The sequence below is a fragment of the Pristiophorus japonicus genome, chromosome 12 (assembly GCF_044704955.1).
Source record: "Pristiophorus japonicus isolate sPriJap1 chromosome 12, sPriJap1.hap1, whole genome shotgun sequence".
NCBI classification, from domain to species: domain Eukaryota; kingdom Metazoa; phylum Chordata; class Chondrichthyes; family Pristiophoridae; genus Pristiophorus; species Pristiophorus japonicus.
The window spans coordinates 80733091-80756710 of record NC_091988.1 but is presented as its reverse complement, the minus strand read 5'-3'; the positions used below and the strand labels follow the sequence as shown (position 1 = coordinate 80756710).

The 23620-nt window shown below is 50.1% G+C and overlaps 1 protein-coding gene across 2 annotated transcripts in view; it reads left to right on the top strand.

The window, feature by feature from the left end:
* The first annotated feature begins 702 nt into the window (after positions 1–702).
* LOC139277357 (tRNA (34-2'-O)-methyltransferase regulator WDR6-like) overlaps positions 703–23620 on the top strand; it is a 32146-nt gene continuing 9228 nt past the window's right edge. The window contains exons 1-6 of one of the 2 annotated variants that reach the window (XM_070895714.1): positions 703–1005; positions 4731–7188; positions 8809–8910; positions 9959–10075; positions 12094–12212; positions 13545–13672. In XM_070895714.1, coding sequence (XP_070751815.1) covers positions 933–1005; positions 4731–7188; positions 8809–8910; positions 9959–10075; positions 12094–12212; positions 13545–13672 — 2997 coding nt within the window. In that variant the 5' untranslated portion in view covers positions 703–932. Of the gene's footprint in view, positions 1006–4730; positions 7189–8808; positions 8911–9958; positions 10076–12093; positions 12213–13544; positions 17164–23620 lie in introns of those variants that run through there. The other variant, XM_070895715.1, reaches the window with a different exon arrangement.

The window sequence follows — 23620 nt, the reverse complement described above, 5'->3', positions numbered from 1 at the left end:
TCTAATTGAATGGTGGAACAGCCTACTCCTGTTCCTGTGTTCCCCGTGATCATGTTATATTCATCCCTCAAACATTAACAAAAAAACCAGATTATCTGGTCATTATCACATTGCTGTTTGTGGGAGCTTGCTGTGCACAGATTGGCCGCCGGGTTTCCTACATTATAACAGTGACTACACTTCAAAAGTACTTAGTTGGCTGTAAAGTGCTTTGAGACGTCCGCTGGTCGTGAAAGGCGCTATATAAATACAAGTCTTTCTGTCTTTAAATGTGCGATTACTGGTAAACAGCTCACCGACCAGTGGCGGCAATCAATCAAATTGTGCGAATGTTGCATTTAAAAAAAACATAACATAATAAATAAAGAGAAACTGTTTCCAATGGTTAGATTGACAACTGGGTCACCCCCTTCTCCTGTCCTGGGATAAAAACAAGCCCTCTAGTTTGATATTCTGATATTCTCAGCAGTAAAGCGGGCGGCTCTCAGTTGGCAGAGTTGGCCCCACGTGTAATGTTTAAACAAAACGCGAAGGGGTTGGATTCTGAAGCTTGCAAAGACTGGAAGCGAGTGAGTTACACTTGGTCATTCATTCATTGTGCGTTCGGTTTCCTCTAATGCTCCCTTTTTTTTTGCAACTCAGTTTTTTGGTTGATTTCCTCATGTGGGGAGTTGCAACTTCTGGAATGTAAAACGTAGCAACGTTGTAGGAACGAAACAACCAATAGTGCCCGGCTTTACTCGGAACTCAATCCCTTCCGGCTGCGATTTGAGTATCGCGCTGTGTGACTGGTGTGGAATCTGCAGACAGCCAGGCAGAGCAAGACATGTGACAAGCTAGCTGAGAGCATAGACTGCAGCACACCACATCTACAGACTCATGTAAATAGACATCGTATTAAACTGACATCAGAGAATCTGCAATTGGCAAACATGCAGTGTGAGTCTGTGTCACTGCTCTCGCCCATCACAGCCTTGCAGTTTGTGGGAGACTTTCTCCTCTCAGGTAACTTTCAATGATTCTGTATTTTTAAATGCTGTTTGAGTTGAGTCAACGGACTAACCTCATCAATCTCACTCATTACATAAAGGCTTTAAGGGAGCACCACTTTCATTAAAAGTGCTGTCCCCCTTGTTTGTCAAATATAGTGACAGGTTGGCACATTGTGAAAAGAGCATCCTGCTAAAAATAAAAAAATACATGCTCTGTGTTCTGTTATTAGATGTGGCTCAGTGGGTAGCACACTCCACATCTGAGTCAGAAGGTTGTGGGTTCAAGTCCCACTAGAGATTTGAGCACAAAAATCTAGGCTGACACTCCCAGAGTGCTGCACTGCCAGAGGTGCCATCTTTCGGATGAGACGTTAAACCGAGGCACCATCTGCTCTCTCCGGTGGATGTAAAATATCCTGTGGCACTGTTTTGAAGAGCTGGGGAGTTCTCCCCGGTGTCCTGGACAATATTTATCTCTTAGCCAACTGGCACGGACACGATGAGCCGAATGGCCTCCTGTGTCGTAATTTTTCCATGATTCTAACATCACCATAAAACAGATTATCTGGTCATTTATATCATTGCTGTTTGTGGGAACTTGCTGTGCACAAAATGGCTGCCGCATTTCCTACATTACAACAGTGACGACATTGCAAAAGTACTTCATTGGCTGTAAAGCGCTTTGGGACATCCTGATATTGTGAAAAGTGCTGTTGAAATGCAAGTTCTTTCTTTTATTCTTTCTCCATCGTCAGACGTAAAGTCATCATGAGGTTTGGCTCTCGGGAGAGATACTAAACTATGGCCATGGACCCACAGCAGGTGTCCGTACCTTCAGGAGAGGAGGGAGAAAAAGTAATGGGAGGAAGGGGGTTGGGGCGGGAAGAGGGTGCAAAATGACAATAGGAAGCAATGTTCCCACTAACATACGGGGCCGTGTGGTAATCTGTAAGGTCCCGTGCAGGCCACTCACAAGCTTTTCCATTTGAAATATTGCACATGTGCAGAAATTTAAAGTGACCGCGTGTTGAAATAAACAGGCAGTGCAGAACAAAGACTATTTAGAGAGAACATGATAGGAAGCCTCTTCTAAAATAGCTAAGAATTTTTTAAAAATACTGAAGTCAAATTTTTATCGCATAACACTCCTGTGAAGCGCCTTGGGATGTTTCACTGTGTTAAAGGTGCTATATAAATATAAGTTGTTGTTGTTGTTGTTGTGGTCTCTGCTTCAATCACCTAAGAATTGAAAATTTGGGGCCATTTAATTAGAACAGAAGAGATTAAGGGCTTTATCCTCTGTGTCCTGGACAATATTTATCTCTCAATCAACATAACAAAATAAACAGATTATCTGGACATTATTACATTGCTTTTTGTGGGAGCTTGCTGTGTGCAAATTGGCTGCCACGCTTCCTACATTACAACAGTGACTGCACTCCAAACGTACTTCATTGGCTATAAAGCATTCCGATGGTCATGAAAGACGCTATATAAATGTAAGACTTTTTTTCTTTTATGACGGGAAAAACTTATTATGGAATGTCTAGTTTGGCTATCCATGCGCTGGCCTCCTGAGACACTGAGTGGAGAAATGAGGTGCCTCCCGCAACAGATCTCAGTGGGCAGGATGATGTGAGGTGTCCCACGGTCTCGGACTCACGGCCACAGTTGCACTTCGGGTCGTCCCTCACCTTCCACCTGTGGAGCAGGTGGTGTATCGTCCATGCCCCGTGCAGATTGGCCGGAGTGCTGTCCGCTGTCCTCGAGGGTGGTCGCAGCCCGGGACCTCTGCTGCTGGCTCAGTGAGAGGTGTTGCGTGCGTCCCACACGATTCCCTCCATTGGGATCATTTTCAGTGATATTTAATAACTTACGTAAAGTTCACTGAATATATTTAAGGTGAAGATAGACAGATTTTTGAACGATAGGGGAGTCAAGGGTTATGGGGAGCGGGCGGGGAAGTGGAGGCGAGGCCAAGATCAGATCAGCCATGATCTTATTGAATGGCGGAGCAGGCTCGAGGAGCCAAATGGCCGATTCCTGCTCCTATTTCTTATGTTCTTATGTAACCCTTATCACATCATTGAGAGTCCTCAAAAAACTTTACACAAGGAATGACTTTGACGTGCAGTTGCTGTTATGCAGCAGCCATTCTGTGCCCTCAACATCCCACAAACAAACAACTTGTATTTATATAGCGCCTTTAACGTAGTGAAATGTCCCAAGAGTATTGTGAGATAAAAAAATTGACACAGCCGCATATGTGAAAATTAGCGCAGGTGACCAAAAGCTTGGTCAAAGAGGTAGGTTTTAAGGAGCACCTTGAAGGAGGAAAGAGAGGTAGCGAGGTAGAGAAGCAGAGAGTTTTGAAAGGGAGTTCCAGAGCTTGGGGCCTAGGCAACAGAAGGCACGGCCACCAATGGTTGAGCAATTAGAATCAGGGATGCCCAAGAAGGCAGTATTAGATGCACGCAAACATCTCGGGAGGGAGGGGGTTGTGGGTCTGGAGTAGATTAAAGAGATAGAGAGGAGCGAGGCCATGGAGGGTTTTAAAAATAAGGATGAGAATTTTGAAATTGAGGGGTTGCTTAACCAGGAGCCAATGTAGGTCAGCGGGAACAGGGGTGATGGGTGAGCGGGACTTGGTGCGAGTTTTGGATCACACCTAGTTTACGTAGGGTAGAATGTGGGAGGCCAGCCAGGAGTGCATTGGAATAATAAAGTCTAGAGGTAACAAAGGCATGGATGAGGGTTTCAGCAGCAGATGAGCTGAGGCAAGGATGGAGAAGGGCGATGTTATGGAGGTGAATATAGGTGGTCTTGGTTATGCTACAGATGGTCGGCAGCTCATTTTAGGGTCAAATATGACAGCAAGCAGCAATGAGATGGATGGCCAGGTAACCTATGTTTGATTGAGGGAGGAATAGTGGCCAGAATGGTGGGAGTACTGCCTGCTGCTCCTCCTTACTATGGAGCCATGGTATCTTTAACATCCAGAAAGGGAACAGGGAAGTCAGGCAGCGGTTTAACACCTCACCCAAAGGACCTTGCTCACGCAGTCCCTATTACTGCACTGGAGCGTCAGCTCGAACCCACAGCGTTCTGCCGCATATTACTCTCCATCTTGAGTGACGTCAAATAAATCATTTGAACCGATGTTGTAAGCATACTCTGTATTGTTTAGGTCTGTAGTCTAGGGTGACCATACATCCCCATTTTCCAGGGACAGTCCCAGGATGAGGTACTGTGTCTCCGGCAAATAATGACCCGGGCAGAGACCCTGTTTCACGAAACTCGTCCCTGAATAGACTAGAGACATAGTCATTGGAATATCTGCCTATCGCTAGACACACAGTGACGCCCCCCCCTCCCCACACTCCCCCCTCCCCCCCCACAATCCCCCCCTACACTCCCCCCTCCCCCCCCCACAATCCCCCCTCCCCCCCCACACTCCCCCCTCCCCCCCCACACTCCCCCTCACCCCCCCCCACACTCCTCCCGCCCCCCCCCCCCACACACTCTTCTCTTCCCCCCCCCCCCCCCCCACACTACTCCCCCTTGAATGAGGAAAGAGTGGCGGAGAGGTTTAGGCAGGGAGTTCCAGGGCTTGGGGCCTCGGCAACAGAAGGCACAGCCACCAATGGTTGAGTGATTATAATCAGGGATACTCAAGTCACAAGTAAAAGAGAGACTGAAATCTTTAACCGCTTTTTAAATCTCTCTCTCCGTTGATAGGTGAAGGAGCCAGCATAAACCTCTATACCTTGAATTCTGGAAATGGCTACGACAGGAAGCTTTCTTGCAGCGTGCTTCGGAACTACTGTGTTCATGGAATCAAACCTTGTTGGTCGGCGCTCGCACAGACCGACGTCCCCCTGTTGGCAGTGTTTGGAGGGAAGGGCCTCATCGTGCTTGAGCTTAACACCAGCGCCGGGGAGCCAAAGCTGCTGGAGATGGGCCCGCTCCGTGAGCTGCACGACTGGATTTGGGACCTTCAGTGGCTGAAGGGCGACTGTGAATCTGCCATGTACTTTGGCCTAGCCCTTGGGCACAACTCTGTGGTTCTGTGCGACTACAAGGCAGGGAGGACCTTGCGCGAGGTTCACTGCGACGTGAAATGCATCCTGTATTCTGCTTGCTTCGTCGGTCGCAGTTGGGCTGAATTGGTGTTGGTTTCTGGCACCGTCTTCAACCAACTTGTCCTGTGGCGAATGGAGGGTCCGACCAATGAGGACGGCAGGGTGCGAGCGGATAGGCGCATCAGTGGTCACAGCGGGGTCATCTTTAGCATCCATTACATGGAGAAGAATGGACTCCTCGCCTCGGCCTCGGACGACAGGAGCGTCCGGCTGTGGAAAGTTGGCAACTTGCGGCAAGATCTGAAGGGCGGTGATGGTGGGACAGGATCAGCACCGTGCCTTCTGCAGCTGTACGGACACCAGTCGCGGGTTTGGTCAGTGCAGCTGTTGGACAGCCACATTGTCAGCGTCGGGGAGGATTCTGCTTGCATCGTGTGGAGCTATAACGGAGACATCGTCGACAGTTTTCGAGGACACCGAGGGAGGAGCGTGAGAGCAATGGCTGTCAACGAGGACAAGGGATGGGTGGTCACTGGGGGGGCGGACTCGGGCATCAGGTTATGGAGGATTCTGGAGAAGAAGCCACAAGATGTAACCGTCACGCAACTTAAATTTGATGAGACTGGGAAAGTGGGGAAACCGAAGGCATTGGCGTTGGTGGATACAGCTCTGATATTGGTCACAACCGACGCTGGGAGCATCTACAGCTATTGCCTGGCCTCTGGTCAGTGGAAACTGCTCCTGGAAGACCCGAGTTACCAGTCGTACAACGTGCTGGCCGTCACCCGGCTACTCAACGGCTGCGTGGTGTGCGTGGTGGGGAACATCGCCGGCCGCGTGCTGATCTTCCCACTCCACGATCCCGGGGAGCGGGCGGAGGATTGGGTGCACCGCGGCAAGGTGCACAGCCTGGGCTGGGCCTGCCGGGAAGGGCAGAGTGCGGACAAGTGCGGCCTTTTCTCCTCTGGCGCCGACGGCGTGATGGTGTGGCGGGAGGTTTCCTGCGTGGCGGGCCGGCCGCTGTCGGTGGCGGAGAAGTGCCGCTACCTGCTCCCGCTGTGCCGGCACCGCTGGCACACCAGCGTGGCCTTCCTGGCCGGGGGCCAGCTCTTGGTTTGCGGGGACCGCCGCGGCTCCGTGCTGCTCTATTCCTGCGCCGGGAGAGCACGGGATGGGCGGCCGCTCGGCGCGGACGCCGAAAGCGCAGCTGGCAACCCGGGCGGGGGTGGCCCCAGCGGACGACTCGAGTGTCGTGAGCCGGTGTCCGCACTGCCGGGACTGCACGGGAAACTGGGGGTGACTTCGGTGCTGCTCCACGGCGGCTCGGTGTACAGCACTGGGCGGGACGGCTTCTACCGGCAGCTTGAGGTGGAGGAGGGAGGGCGGCTGCGGCTGCTGAGGAGCCAGAGGGCCTGCCGAGGGATGGACTGGATTGAGCGGCTCGTCCCGACGCCCGGGGGGAAACTCTTGGTGCTGGGCTTCCACGCCACCGACTTCGTGGTGTGGGACGCCGAGACCGGCGAGACGGTGCTGCGCGTGGCGTGTGGCGGGGGTCACCGGTCGTGGGCTTACGGCGGCTGCCCAGCCGGCGGGCTCTTCGCTTACCTCAAGGCGGGAGCGGTCGTCGTCTGTCGGGAAAACGCGGCGAGCGGCTGGCGGACTGTGGTCAAGGAGGGCGTGCACGGGCGCGAGCTGACGTGCGTGCGGTTGGTGGGCAGGCTCGCGGGGCCGAGCGCGCGGCGGCCCGCCACCATCCTGGCCACCGGCAGCGAGGACACCACCCTGAGCGTTCTGGCCGTTGACGAAGGCTCGGGCCACGTGTCCAAGCTGGCCACGATCGGCGACCACCTCTCCAGCGTGAGGACCGTGGCCGTGGCCAGGAGCCGCCGGCCTGCGGGCGGCGACCACGATTGCAGCGCCTGCTCGGCTGTCTTGTTCTCCGCCGGTGGCCGGGCCCAGCTGGGGTGTTGCCGCCTCCTCCTCGCCGCCGGACGCACCGACGGAAGCGCGCCCGCCACCTGTCGGGTGGAACATCTAGCCTCCCACCGGCTGGCCGAAGACTGGGACCGTGTGAAGAACAGGCACAGGAGGCTAAAGATGGACCCCGAGACGAGGTAATCTTATTGTGTGACTCCCCCCTTTCCTATCCCGAGGTTCAGTTCCACGGACCTCCAGAACCCCTTCCCCTCCCGCCCGCGCTGCCTCGCCCTGCAGCCCTCTGGTAGCTCGTGTAAGTGCCAATACTTTGTGTATGGGCCAAGAAAGGGAATTGTAAGCATGGCAGATTGACTGGTGTCAGCCGTGGCTCAGTGGGCAGCACTCTCGCCTCTTGAGGCAAAAGGTTGTGGGTTCGAGTCCCAGTCCAGAGACCTGAGCACAAAACCTAGGCTGACATTTCAGTGCCAGTACTGAGGGAGCGCCGCACTGTCGGAGGGGCAGTACTGAGGGAGCGCCGCACTGTCGGAGGGACAGTACTGAGGGAGCGCCGCACTGTCGGAGGGACAGTACTGAGGGAGCGCCGCACTGTCGGAGGGACAGTACTGAGGGAGTGCCGCACTGTCGGAGGGGCAGTACTGAGGGAGTGCCGCACTGTCGGAGGGACAGTACTGAGGGAGTGCCGCACTGTCGGAGGGACAATACTAGGGAGTGCTGCACTGTCGGAGGGACAGTACTGAGGGAGCGGAGCACTGTCGGAGGGACAATACTGAGGGAGTGCCGCACTGTCGGAGGATCAATACTGAGGAAGCGCCGTAATGTCGGAGGGACAGTACTAAGGGAGCGCCGTACTGTCGGAGGGACAGTACTGAGGGAGTGCCGCACTGTCGGAGGGACAATACTGAGGAAGCGCCGTAATGTCGGAGGGACAGTACTAAGGGAGCGCCGTACTGTCGGAGGGACAGTACTGAGGGAGCACTGCAATGTCGGAGGGGTAGTACTGAGGGAGCGCCGCTTTGTCGGAGGGACAGTACTGAGGGAGCGCCGTACTGTCGGAGGGACAGTACTGAGGGAGCGCCGTACTGTCGGAGGGACAGTACTGAGGGAGCGCCGCACTGTCGGAAGGGTAGTACTAAGGAAGCGCCGCACTGTCGGAGGGGTAGTACTGAGGGAGCGCCGCACTGTCGGAGGGGTAGTACTGAGGGAGCGCCGCACTGTCGGAGGAGTAGTACTGAGGGAGCGCCGCACTGTCGGAGGGACAGTACTGAGGGAGCGCTGCACTGTCGGAGGGACAGTACTGAGGGAGCGCTGCACTGTCGGAGGGGTAGTACTGAGGGAGCGCCGCACTGTCGGAGGGGTAGTACTGAGGGAGCGCCGCACTGTCGGAGGGGTAGTACTGAGGGAGCGCCGCACTGTCGGAGGTGTCGTCTTTCAGATGTGGCGCTAAACCGAAGCCCCGTCAGGTGACGTAGAATATCCCATGGCACTATTCGAAGAAGAGCAGGGGAGTTCACCCTGAGATGTTGGCCAATATTTATCCCTTAACCAACATCACGACATTACACGATTTGAAAGCATTTCATTGGCTGTAAAGCGCTTTGGGACGTCCTGAGGTTGTGAAAGGTGCTATAGAAATGCAAGTTCTTTCTTTGCACTGCCAGCCAGCAGAGACTGATACGGGTGGAGACTTAGAAGCAGCTCAGACACTTGAAAGAGTTTGAGGATGTGAACCCTATCAGGAGCTCATCGACTGTGGGGTGCTTTACCATTCTGTGACCTTCGCCCTCTCTCACGTTCAGGTACATGTCCATCGTGCTGATGGATGATGGAGTGGATTCTGGAACAGGCAGCAACTCCTCCTGGCATTTCCTGGCTGCAGCCTGCAGCGATGGGGCCGTAAGGTGAGCGATCTTTTGTACCGTACACCTACTTTGCTTATTTAAATTCTCCCCCACCCCACCTAAAGCCTCGGTAAGGTCAGGAGCCACACAGACCATGAATTTCGCAGAAAACACAGCAGAAAATGCTGGGAACACTCAGCTGGTCAGTATGCATCTGTGGAGAGAGAAACGGACAAGTTAGCGTTAGTGTCGACCCTTTGTCAGGATGAGAATTCCCTGGGCCTGGTTCCTGGCCGGCACTGTTAGCTGTTCTCAGACAGCATTAGAAGTACTGAAGTTGGTATCATAGAATCATTCGGTCACTTGTCCGAATATCTCCTGAGGTGGCTCGGTGTCAAATTTTGTTTGAAATCACTCCTGTGAAGTGCCGTGGGACATTTTATTACATTAGAGGTGCTATATAAATGCAAGTTGTTGTTTGCACACAACCATCCAATTCCCTTTTAAAAGAATGTTGGAGTCTGCTTCGACAACAGCTTGTGGCCGAGAATTCCACATTCTAACCACCTTTGTATAATCATTGAACAGTACAGCACAGAAGGATAAAAATAACTAACTTTTAATTCTTTTTAGCCTTCATCTCAAGGAGGCTGGAACAAAGGGGTGACAGTTATGCTACAATAGTATAGAGCTCTGGTTAGATCACATCTGGACCACGGCAGTCAATTCTGGGCACTGCATCTCAGGAAGGATATATTGGCCTTGGAGGTTTTTAAAAAAAATTTATTAATTCCTGGGATGTGGGCGTCACTTGCAAGTCCGGCATTTATTGCCCATCCCTAATTGCCCTTGAGAAGGTGGTGGTGAGCCACTTTTATATAAACAGGTTATCTGGGTCATTACCACATTGCTGTTTGTGGGAGTTTGCTGTGCGCAAATTGGCTGCCGCGTTTCCCACATTACAACAGTGACTACACGCCAAAAGTACTTCGTTGCCTGTAAAGCGCTTTGAGACGTCCGGTGGTGGTGAAAGGCGCGAGATAATAATAACTTTTATTTATAAATGCAAGTCTTTCTTTCCACTTGTGGAACTGTCTTCGCTGTGCAGACTATTTGTAATTGACGAGTGCCAGAAGATCATCCTACTCCTTGCTGAATCTTTCTACCATCAGAGGTGTGTGCTGAAGCTGGAGACCTTCACCTACCAGCCAGCCACCAGAGGGCGGTAAGTGCATGGGCAGAGGGCAGTAAGGTGTTGACACCGTGGTAACTGGTTTTGTGTAGGGCTGACGGTGAGGCACTGGGGATCCTGATCACTGTGTTTCAAACAATGTTGCTGCACCTTGATCGCCATGTTCAAATCCCTTGGAGCATAACCCAGATGTCTTTGTTACTGTAATGTATGTTTTGTAGAGCAGTAGCACTGTGAACAGCTTAGCCAGTCACGTGATGGTCACAAGGCTCAATAAAAGCCAGTTGGGTTCGGGGGATCCACGATGAGGCAGGTGATTGTGAGCCTTGTGGATGAACTGGTAATGTGTAGTGTGATTGTTAAACCTGTGTTAACAAACCAACTAGTTCTTAATAGCAATGTGTTGCTATGAATTCTTAAGTAAAGAACCCATGAAGCACATACATTAGTTTTCTCTCGAGTAGACTATTCCAATGCTCTCCAGGCAGGCCTCCTATCTTGCACCCTCCCTAAACTTGAACTCATCTAAAACTCTGCTGCCCATATCTTAACTCGCACCAAGTCCCGAATGCCCATCACCCCTGTGCTCGCCGACCTACATTGGCACCCGGTTAAGCAGCGCCTCAATTTTAAAATTCTCATCCTTGTTTTCAAATCCCTCCATGGCCTCGCCCCTTCCTATCTCTAATCTCCTACAGACCCACAACCCCCCCCCCCCCCCCGAGATGTCTGCGCTCTTCTGGCCTCTTGCGCATCCCCAATTTCCTTCACCCTTCCATTGGAAGCCGTGCCTTCAGTGCTTAGGCCGTAAGCTCTGCAATTCCTTCCCTAAGCCGCTCTACCTCTCTACACCTCTCCTCCTCTAAACACACTCCTTAAAACCTACTGTAATGTATTTGCTTCATGGATTCTTTGCTTAAGAATTCATAGCAACACATTGCCATTAAGAACTAGTTGGTTTATTAGCAAAAGGTTAGCAAAGCACATTACCAGTTCATCCACTAGGCTCACAACCACATACTTCATCGTGGATCCCCTGAACCCAACTGGCTGGGGTTTTATTGAGTTTTGTGGACATCATGTGACTGGCTAAGTCACTCCCAACTCAACAGCTCTACAAAACTGAGCCTACTCACTGGTGTATACATTACACCTATCTCTTTGACCAAGCTTTTGCTCACCTGCCTCCTTATGAGGCTCGGTGTCAAATTTAGTCTGATTACGCTCCTGTGAAGTGCCTTGGGATGTTGTACCACATTGAAGGTGCTATATAAATGCACATTATTGTTTGCTAAGTTCAATTATTATGTTAACAACTCCAAACTTCCTTCTGTGTACAGTGATTTGTAAAAAGGAAACTAAAACTGTACCATCAGCCTCTGAGGGGTAAGACAGCTTAATGTTTCAGGCAGAACTGAAGGTTGATAAAGGCTACACTGCTCCCCTCGCCCCAACATCTCGATTCCCGAAACCCTATCCTTTCCAAACCGCTCCAGGTCTCGCTCCTCTCTGCAGCCCCATCCTGCCCTCTGCTCCACTTTACATTCTTCTCTTGGGCAATCTCAACCCAAGGCGTGGAGCGCATGAGTTACAGCACAATCCGACTCAGGATCTGAGGGATAGCTAGTGTGGGAATACTGGGCATTTGTGGATATTTGTCAGAGAGTCACCGTCCCTTTAATTGAATTAAAAACAAAAAAGACTTGCATTTATATAGCGCCTTTCACTGCCTCAGGTCATCCGAGGATTTTGATTGACTGCAAAGTGAAAGGTGCTATATAAATGCAAGTCTTTCTCTTTTCTTGTGCTCGCTCTCTCTCTTTCCAGCTGTCTCTCACTCCATCTGTTGTGTTCTGATCCTCGCTCTCATGCTCTCTATTTATATCTCAATGAAGACTCAGAGCCCGATTCTCACTCTCACTGACACAAATGGGTGTTTTGACTTCTCTAAGCGAAGCAGTCATTTCATTCACAGAAAAAGGAATTCGAACGACAGAAATTGCGGTTTCACTTTTTACAAGTTACAGATAACCAAATGTGTCTCCCTGCAGGAAAGTGTTTCTGTGCAGTGCGGCCACAGATGGAAGGATTGCAATTTGGGATATCTCACGGACCATCGAAAGGGCCAAGGTGACAAACATTCTCCTGGAGAGAGCCCACCAACCCTGGGGTATGTACCACACGGCTCAGTAAAACCAGACCCCATTGGCTCGGTGCACGCCGGCCCTGCAGCGCTACACCAATCCTGGGGTACGTACCGCACCGCTCAGTAAAATCGCACCCCATTGGCTCAGTGCACGCCAGTCCTGCAGCGCTACACCAATCCTGGGTACGTACCGCACCGCTCAGTAAAACCGCACCCCATTGGCTCGGTGCACGCCGGCCCTGCAGCACTACATCAATCCTGGGGTACGTACCGCACTGCTCAGTAAAATCGCACCCCATTGGCTCAGTGCACGCCAGTCCTGCAGCGCTACACCAATCCTGGGTACGTACCGCACCGCTCAGTAAAATCGCACCCCATTGGCTCAGTGCACGCCAGTCCTGCAGCGCTACACCAATCCTGGGTACGTACCGCACCGCTCAGTAAAACCGCACCCCATTGGCTCAGTGCACGCCGGCCTTGCAGCACTACACTCGCTGTGTGAGAATTGAAGCAGGGTTTTGACAATTCTAGCCCTTGTTCCCCTCTCTCTTCCTATCCCTTGTCCCAGCCTTCCTCATAGACCTGCTTTAGGGGCGGAGCGGTGGGCGGTGGTGAGGATGGAAGGAACGGACGCGTTACGGGAGGAGTTTGGAGAAAGTGGTTGGCTGTTGTTGGGATCCACCCAGACCGTGTGACTTTCACTGTCTCCGGGATTTGTTTTAAGGCAAATCTACATTCTCTCAATTTGTGCTGCAGGCGACATGGGTAGGAACTCCTCCCCGGTGTCCTGGGCCAATATTTATCAATCAACATCACTGAAATAGATTATCTGGTCTTTCTCACATTGCTGTTTGTGGGAGCTTGTTGTGCACAAGTTAGCTGCTACATTTCTTACATTACAACAGTGACTGCACTCCAAAGTACTTTGTTGGCTGTGAAGCGCTTTGAGATGTCTTGAGGTTGTGAAAGGCGCTATATAAATGCAAGTCTTTCTCATAGTGTAGGGGGTGAAATTCGACTTGGGCTGGGGGAATGTAAAACTGGTGGAATTGCTTTAGCCGCCCATTTAGGGACATGCTTGATATTCAGTTCCATTGAAGCCGGTGAATATCGGGCAGGACACATAACGGCGGCGGACCTGATTCCGCCTGCTTTACGCTCCCCGCCCAAGGAGAATTTCTGCCCCCACAGTCTCTCGGGAGAGGCCGAAGGTTGGGTTCGGGCCTTTGTGGTGTGTGTGCACCTTTGTGCGTGCGCGTGCGTGTGCGTGTGCAGGTCAGCGTCTAAATCCACAACTGAAGGCTGTTGCCGGGCAGATCACTGTGTTGACACGAATTCCTCTTGTGTTTCTTTCAGAGCTGGCGGCTCCCCGTCTGGTGTTAAAGGCCCATCAGTGTGGAGTGAACGGGCTGCACGTCAGAGCCCTGGACCCTGGACGCTACCTCTTAGCCAGCGGCGGGGACGACAACGCCATTCGTGTCTGGGTAATTTACGTGTGGGCGGCGGGAGACGACGATGTCGCGGGTAGCTTGGAAGGAAACAGGTGCTCGGACATTCGATGTACGGACACTGACACGGGAGACAGGAGCTCGGACGTTCGATGTACGGACACTGACACGGGAGACAGGAGCTCGGACGTTCGATGTACGGACACTGACACGGGAGACAGGAGCTCGGACGTTCGATGTACGGACACTGACACGGGAGACAGGAGCTCGGACGTTCGATGTACGAATGCGGGAGACAGGAGCTCGGACGTTCGATGTACAAATGCGGGAGATGGGAGCTCGGACGTTCTGGGCTCCGACGTGAACGGCCTATGCGCAGACGACGGCGCCGGTGTTTCCGTGTGGGCAGCAGCGGGGCCTTGCACTGACAGCGCTCACGCCGCGCACGTGACTGGGCTGAGGATCCTGAGCCCGAGCCTGCTGGTGTCGGTCTCCATCGACCAGCGACTGACGCACTGGCGGCTGGGGGCTGGGGGCCTACACTGGCTGCACAGTACCTGGTGCCAGGTGGCGGACATCGCCGAGCTGGAGAGCTGGGAGGGAGCCGGCCCGGGGACTCGTCTCTTCGCTGTGTGCGGGCACGGGCTGCAGATCCTCAGGAGTCAGGAGCTGGAACAGGACCACCTCGCAATGCAGAAATAAAAACAGCAAATGCTGGAAACACTCAGCAGGTCAGGCAGCATCTGTGCAAAGAGAAACCGAGTCAACGTTTCCGGTCGATGATCCTTCGTCAGAACTGGAAGAAGTTAGAGATTTAACAGTTTATAAGCAACATAAGTTGCTCTTGATTATAAGACAAGAACATACGAATGAGGAGCAGGGGTAGGCCATTCGGCCCCTCGAGCCTGGTCCGCCATTCAGTAAGATCATGGCTGATTTTCTACCTCAACTCTACATTCCTGCACTATCCCCATATCCTTTGATTCCCTCAATATTCAAAATTCTATCAACCTGTCTTGAATATACTCAATGACTGAGCCTCCGCAGCTTTCTGGGGTAGAGAATTCCAGAGATTCACCATCCTCTGAGTGAAGACGTTTCTCCTTATATCAGTCCTAAATAGCTGACCCCTTATTTCTGGTGACCCCTGGTTCTAGACTCCCCAACCAGAGGAAACATGCTCCCTGCATCTACCCTGAACAAGATTCCTAGTTATAAATCACCATGAGTGTGCCAGTTAGTCGATCATTACAGAGGATGTAGAGCACAGAAACAGGCCATTCGGCCCAACTGATCCGTGCCGGTGTTTATGCTCCACTCGAGCCTCTTCCCACCCCTCTTCATAGCACCCTATCCCCATATCCTTTCTCTCTCAAGGGGTTATCCAGCTTCCCTTTAAATGCATCGATGCTATTCGCCTCAACCACACCCTGTGGCAGCGAGTTCCACATTCTCACCGCTCTCTGGTTAAAGAAGTTTCTCCTGAATTCTCTACTGGATTTATCAGTGATTATCTTATTTATAGCCCCTAGTTTTGGTCTCCCCCACAAATCTTCTTTACGTCTACTCTATCAAACCCTTTCATAATCAGGCCACCCTTCAGCCTTCTCTTTTCTAGAGAAAAGAGACCCAGCCTGTTCAGCTTTGCCTGATGGGTGTTAGCTCTTAGTTCTGGTATCATCCTTGTAAATCTAGTGTTTGCACCTTCTCCATCAGGAATGAATTGTGGAGCGGGTGACCTACGACATCTTTTAATCTTAAAACGGGGGTCCTATTGCAGCTTGGGTGGGTGAATTCACTGCCTGACTGCGTTCACAGATCAGCAAGGTCCCTTGGTCTGTGCTCAGTTAGCCCATCTCGGCCAGGGCAGCGGCGGAGACGATGCAGTCAGTCTGAGTGTCCTCGGGGCTAGGGTCAGTCGCAATCCCAGTTCCTGATCACCGTCCAGTGGAAATGGCACACGTGCGGAGACTTGGGTGCTGGTGCGACGCCTTCTGTGTCCGAATAGCATGTCGACACTCGGCTGCCTGCGCTCGTACACAAAGAATAGCCACGTATGCTAACATGAGTCATCAGATTCAGGAAAAGCGGGATTAGCAAGCAGCCGACTGCTTCTGCATCATATTTGCCACTGCAGGGAGTGGCATGTGTTACATGCAGGATAATCTAGTATCAGACACAGGATAGCCCACAGGCTGGGGGTGTACTTTAATTCTGGGGTGCTTCTGCTGTTATTGAACCTCTCGACCTTTGCTGCTGTGCTATGTCACATTACTTTAGTGTCAGCTGTGGCTCAGTGGGTAGCACTCTCACCTCGGAATCAGAAGGTTGTGGGTTCAAGTCCTACTCCAGAGACTTGAGCACAAAAATCTTGGCTGACACTCCAGTGCAGTGCTGAGGGAGTGCTGCACTGTCGGAGGGTCCGTCTTTCGGATGAGACGTCAAACCGAGGTCTCATCTGCTCTCAGGTGGATGTAAAAGATCCCACGGCACTATTTCGAAGAAGAGCAGGGGAGTTATCCCCAGTGTCCTGGCCAATCCCTCAATAACATCACTAAAAACAGATTATCTGGTCATTATCACATTGCTGTTTGTAGGAGCTTGCTGTGCACAAGTTGGCTGCTGCATTTCGTACATTACAACTGACTACACTTGAAAATGTACTTCATTGGCTGTAAAGCGCTTTGAGACGTTCGACAGTCGGGAAAGGCACTACACAAATGCAACTTCTTCTTTTACCGGAGGCACCTGATTAAATTTTAGCCACACCACAATCTATCCAGGACTTCTAGTCACCTTCAGTGGGAGGAGTAGCCTAATCCGGACTGAAACTTGAGACACCCGTTCTGGGAACCTCACTCGACCCCCTTCCCTTCCCACCACCACTTCCAGCATCGCCAAAATTTCAACCAGGAGGAGAAGGCAGATCAGCGGCAGCTAGCCATCCTTGCCGGATGATAAATCCAACCAACATTGGCATTTGTACGGAACTGCTCACATCCATAATGACCTGACCGAGCTGTGTTGCTCTCGATGCACGACACATGCTCAGACTTCAGGGCCTGCTTTCAGCTAACACAGCCACAGCTCTGGGCACAGTAGTAACAGTAGTGGTGGGTGGGGTGGCTTGACCCATCCACCTCCACGGAGGTGTGTGGGGGACCTGACCCATCCACCTCCATGGCACGAACCTGGTATTGCAGTACTTCCAGGAACGGTGCAGTGGCTCTAGGCCTTTAGAGCATTGGCGCAGAGTGATCCTTGAATGGGCCCAAGGTGACCTCTGCCGTTTGTGATTTGACAAAGAATTGGAACGATTGGCTACGAATTTCAAAAAAAAAAACAGTATCAAATCCACGCTCAGGCTTCTGGAGAGGTTGAGGCCTTCAAGTAAAAACACAAGAAACAATTCAAGGGATAAATGTATTAACATTTGTGAAGTTTTTAATAAAAATGTATTTTGCTTTAAAATCTAATTTGGGGACATTTGATATTTCAGTTATTGAGGAAAATGGGAGGCAATTTTTTTCATGAAGTAGTTTGAGCAATTGGTTCATCATGAAAATGTGACAGTTAAGTGTTTACTTAGGGGAAATGCCATTATCAAATGTTTACATGGACAGTTTCAATGTTAAACATTGACAACAACAACAACTTGTATTTATACAGCGCCTTTAACATAGTGAAACATTCCAAGGCACTTCACAGGAGTGGCATTAAAACAAAGTTTGACACTGAGCCACATAAGGTGAAATTAAGGCAGGTGACCAAAGTCAAAAAGGTATGTTTTAAGGAGCATGTTGAAGGAGGAAAGAGAGGCGGAGAGGTTTAGGCAGGGAGTTCCAGAGCTTGGGGCCTAGGTAACAAGGCACGACCACCAATGGTTGAGCAATTACAATCAGCAATGCTCAAGAGGGCAGAATAAGAGGAGCGCAGACATTTCGGGGGTGGGGGGTTAGCGGTGGTTGTGGGGCTGGAGGAGATTACAGAGACACAGAGGCGAGGCCATGGAGGGATTTGAGAACAAGGATCAGAATTTTGAAATCAAGGTGTTGCTGTTAAACACTGACTTAAAAGCATAACCAATAAACCAGACACAAGGAAGTAAGGTTAGTGGACAGGAAATGATTACATGCACAAACGGCAACTACTGAAATTGAATAAGAAAAGAGGTTTTATATTGAAAATTAAAGCTTTCCGTATTCTGTCTTGATGAAGTTGTTCAGCTAGATTATTGACATACGCACACTGAATGTCTAAATTCTTGCCCAGTGAGTTGAAGCCCACTGGTCCACTTGGATTAATATTTTACCATGTGGGCAGGTGGGGTTACTCCCTATGTGGATTGTCATGAAAGTTTAATGTCCCATATTTCATCTGTTCTGCAATGGGATAACTCCCATTGAACCGTGTCTGAGTGTAAGCTGCTCATTTCACACCTGGCTGGCTCTCAATGGCCCTGTCACATGTTGACAGATACACTCAGCGCTGGCAAAGGGTTATGGTGTATCATAACCCTGTATTGCGAATAAGCTTCGGAGACACACGGATTGCAAACCGGCTGAGGGCGGACTGATCGCGGGATGCAATGTCAGCCGCGACTGACGGTGGCAATGAAAATAAAAACAAGTCTCAGAGTAGGTTTGATCAACCTTTGCAAAGCGGAATGAAGGAGGGGGAGTCGGCTTCTGCTTCACTTCATTCCCTTTCCGACGAATTTGGTTTTACGGTGGGGCAAGATGCCGCCTCCGCTCCGTTTCCGCACGTGGAAATGAAGAGACGGGTGAAAGTCACGGTGAGGGTCACCGGCTGCCTGCCGACTTCAGAAGGTTCCGCGAACTGCCGGTCGCTCAGCGAAAGCCTGACTCTCCTTCCCGAGGTAAGGCGGTTGACGATGGTAAAACCGATGGTTCGGTTGGTAATGGCGACGTGTAACCCAGCCCGAAGCTGGCGGTTCCACGGTCGGTGCTGATCTCGCATCAGGATCGTGGCCTGGCCGTTAACCTCAGTGTAGAATGGCGAGGGATGAAGGGGGTGGAATATCACATCGAGAGTTTTAGCTCCTGGTTACCATTCAGTTAGCACTGAATCATAGAAATTTACAACATGGAAGGAGGCCATTTCGGCCCATCGTGTCCACACTGGCCAACAAAGAGCTATCCAGTCTAATCCCACTTTCCAGCTCTGGGTCCATAGCCCTGTAGGTTACAGCATTTCAAGTGCACATCCAAGTACTTTTTAAATGTGATGAGGATTTCTGCCTCTACCACCCTCCTAGGTGAAAACATTTCCCCATATTTACCTGATTGTAAGTTTTTAAAAATATTTGTTTATGGGATGTGGGTGTCACTAGCAAGGTCCATCCCTAAGTGAGCCACCTCCTTTGTCACAGGCCAGTTATTGCTGTGGGTCTGGAGTCACATATAGGCCAGACCGGGTAAGGACAGACCAGGTAAGGGTGGCAGATTTCCTTCCCTGAAGGACATTCATGAACCAGATGGGTTTTTAGGACAATCTGGTAGTTTAATGGTCACCATTGCTGATACTAGATTTTTATTCCAGAGTTATTTAATTAATTGAATTTAAATTCCTCAGCTGGTGGGATTTGAACTCATGTCCCTGGATCATTAGTCCAGTAACATAACCACTGTGCTACTGTACCACAATGGATCCTCCGGTACCATAAACACTGTGCTACTGTACCACAATGGATCCTTTTGTTAGCTCTGGGCTTGATTTCTTCAATGTTTTCATTGCCAACCTCCATCGTAACCAGTACGAAACTCATCCCGTGTGATATCCCACATCCTCATCTGCATGATGATCCGCTCTCCCTCCCACCCCACCAACCAGCATCCTTGTCTCGTAAGCTTCACTGACCTCTGCACCAACAAATTGTTTTTAAAATTCTTGTCCTCATCTTCAAATCTCTTGCCCCATCCCTATTTCAACCATCTCCTTCATCCATACGTCCCTATGTGAAAGTCCCATATGTTCCTACGTCTTCTCGGATTCCTGCCAACTTGTCCTCCACTTCTTCAGCCAATTTGACCTCTGCCCTCTGTTGCTCCCTCCCCATCCACTTCCACCTGAACCACCCTCCCTGTCTGTCTTCAAAGGTCTTCTTAAGACCTTCCTCTTCAACTGTGCTTTTGTCCCCTCATCACCCTCTTTCTGCTCGGTGTCCACCTGCTCTGCAAAGTACCCAGAGATACCTCTCTGCATGGTGCTATGGAAACACAAGTTTTTGTTTTAGAGGGTTTTGTTTTGGGACATTGTCCAGAATAAAGAGTCTTGGAAATAAGTGCATCATCACCCCCGGCCATTTGGCAACATAAGAAATAAGAGCAGGAGTAGGCCATTCGGCCCCTTGAGCCTGCTCCACCATTCAATAAGATCATGGCTGATTTTCTACCTCAACTCCACTTTCCTGCACTATCCTCATATCCCTCGATTCCATTAATATCCAAAAATTGATCGATCTCTGTCTTGAATATACTCAAAGACTGAGCCTCCACAGCCCTCTGGGGGAGAGAATTCCACAGATTCACCACCCTCTGATTTGAAGAAGCTTCTCCTCATCTCAGTCCTAAATGGCCGACCTCTTATCTTGAGACCGATCTGTAGTTCTAACTCTCCAGCCCGGGGAAACATCCTCCCTGCATCTACCCTGTCAAGCTCTGTAAGAATTTTGTAAGTTTCAATGAGATCACCTTTCATTCTTTTAAACTCTGAAGGAATATAGGTCTAGTCTGCTCAATCTCGCATCGGACAATCCCCCCATCTCAGGAATCAGTCTGGTGAACTTTTATTGCACATCCTCTATGGCAATTATATCCTTCTTTAGATAAGGAGACCAAATGTGTATACAATACTCCAGGTGCAGTCTCACCAGGGCTCTATATAATTGCAGTAAGACGTCTTTAGTCTTACTGCAATTATATTGAAATCCTCTTGTAATAAAGGCCAACATACTATTTGATTTGATGACCTAATTGCTTGCTGTACCTACATGTTAACTTTCAGTGATTTGTGTACAAGGATACCCAGGTCCTTCCGAACACCAACATTTCCCAATCTATCACCATTTAAAAAATACTCTGCTTTTCTATTTTTCCTACCAAAGTGGATAACTTTGTTCTATTTTGCCTCGTCTTCAGGGACTCCCATATCTCGCACTATTCTCCAACCAGGTAGACAAATTAGCCCTGAAAATCCTCTATAAGTTAGGTAAGATTGTTGCTGAAGGCCTGTGGATTCAAGCTGGAACACTGATCTGTCATTCCCGGCCTCCGCTGCTAATTCGCATGGAGCCTTGTTTGGGAGCAGAACCTCTGGCCACCCTAAACATGGTCCCCTGCGTCACACGGGAGGGTGGTGTGGCTGGAGGACGGGTTCTCTGCCCAAGCTTGGTATTTCCTCAGCCCCAGCCTGGGATCTGCTGGATGCCCAGTACTCTGAGCATACTGGCCTCCTGGCTGGCCAACAGGGGTTGTCCAGGTCTTGGCCTGGGCCCCTAAAGAACTCTGGGTGGCCTCTGCCCTGATTGATGTTGGACATCTTAAAAATAAAATATATACTTGCATTTATATAGCGCCTTTCACGACCACCGGACGTCTCAAAGCACATTACAGCCAATGAAGTCACTGTTGTAATGTGGGAAACGCGGCAACCAATTTGCGCACAACAAGGTCCCACAAACAGCAATGTGATGATGACCAGATAATCTGTTTTTGTTATGTTGGTTGAAGGATAAATATTGGCCAGACACCGGGGATAACTCTGCTGCTCTTCTTCGAAATATTGCCGTGGGATCTTTTACATCTAGCTGAGAGAGCAGACAGGGCCTCAGTTTAATGTCTCATCTGAGAAATGGCACTCCCTCAGCACTGTACTGTCAGCTTAGATTTATGTGCTCAAGTTCTATGTGAGACTTCAACCCACAGAGGCGAGTGTGCTACCCACTGAGCCTCGGCTGACACTTGGGGAGTTACATAGCACATAAGAATTAGGAGCAGGAGTAGTCCATTCAGCCCCTCGAGCCTGCTCCGCCATTCAATAAGATCATGGCTGATCTACCTCAACTCCACTTTCCTGCAATGTCCCCATATCCCTTGATTCCTTTAATATGCAAAAATCTATCAATCTCTGTCTTGAATATACTCAAAGACTGAGTCTCCACAGCACTTTGGGGTAGAGAATTCCAAAGATTCACCACCCTCTGAGTGAAGAAGTTTCTCCTCATCTCAGTCCTGAATGGCCTTATTCTGAGACTGTGACCCCTAGTTGTAGAGTTAAGGGTTAACAGTCAAACTTCTTTGTATCTTAAAGCAACAGGCTTTCCAATATAAACAGGATGACTTTGAAGTGCGGTGAGGAGAAGGCATGGTTTGTTTTCTGAAATGTAAAGTGCTTGTGTAAGAGAATGAGTGTTAGTAATAACGTCACCCATGAATGGTCAGGTTTTAGGGTAATAAAGCAGGGATAGCGAGTCATTTTGCTAAAGACAACATTAGGTAAAAGAACCACTTGTTTAACAGAAGTGGTTCTGAGGTAAACAATTGCAATTTCTCATAGTCTGTTTTCAGAGGAGTTGGGAAATAGATTCGTCATTTTGACATTTTCCTTGGATGTAGTTAAAATATGGTATCCAAAGGATCATGGTTTTCAACAGTATCTCTGTGCTCGAAAAATACAGAAACCTAATATCCACTCTCCGTATACAGTTAAAGGCCGATCGCCTTATTTATTCATCCACAGGATGTGGCCGTCACTGGCAAAGCCGTCATTTATTGCCCATCCCGAATTGCCCCTCGAGAAGGTGGTGGTGACCCGTCACCTTGAACCGCTGCAGTCCGTGTGGTGAAGGTGCTCCCACAGCACTGACTTTGTCGTAGCGGTTTGGTACAACTGAGTGACTTGCTAGGCCATGTGCATCAATAAAGTCTGTTCCGTATGCTTCACTGCGGAGTCTTGTGCTTACTCGAAACGTGTTGTCGTGAACCAGGGGAGACAGGAGGTTGCTCAACATTCAGCCCCCTTCGCAAAGGCTATTGGTAGACACTTTTGCATTTGGGCATTGGGGAGGGGTTGCCAACATAAGCATGAGTGGCTAGCCAGTGCTTTTCTTCCCACACCCATCCTCCTCCCCCCACTCCGCTCCCCCGTCCCTGCCTTGGCGGTGTAATGTATGTAGCTGTGAGTATGCTCACAGGCTTGTGGAGCTGTTGAGTTGGGAGTGGCTTAGCCAGTGATGTGATATTCACAAGACTCAATAAAACCCCAGCCAGTTGGGTTCAGGGAATCTACGATGAGGCAGGTGGTTGTGAGCCTGGTGTGCAGTTTTGTTCTCCTTACCTAAGAAAGGATATACTTGCCATAGAGGGAGTGCAACGAAGGTTCACCAGACTGATTCCTGGAATAGCAGGACTGTCGTATGAGGAGAGATTGCGTTGACTAGACCTGTATTCACTAGAATTTAGAAGAATGAGAGGGGATCTCATTGAAACATATAAAATTCTGACGGGGTTGGACAGACTGGATGCGGGGAGGATGTTTCCCCTGGCTGGGAAGTCTAGAGCAAGGGGTCACAGTCTGAGAATAAGGGGTAGGAAATTTAGGACTGAGATGAGGAGAAATTTCTTCACTCAGAGGATGGTGAACCTATGGAATTCTCTACCACAGAAGGCTGTGGAGACCAAGTCACTGAATATATTTAAGAAGGAGATAGATAGATTTCTAGACACAAAAGGCATCAAGGGGTATGGGGAGAATGCGGGAATATGGTGTTGTGATAGAGAATCAGCTATGATCATATTGAATGGCGGTGCAGGCTCGAATGGCCTACTACTGCTCCTATTTTCTGTGTTTCTATAGATGAACTGGTAATGTGTAGTGTGATTGTTAAACCTTTGCTAATAAACCAACCAGTCCTTAATAGCAATGTATTGCTATGAATTCTTAGGCAAAGAACCCATGAAGCAA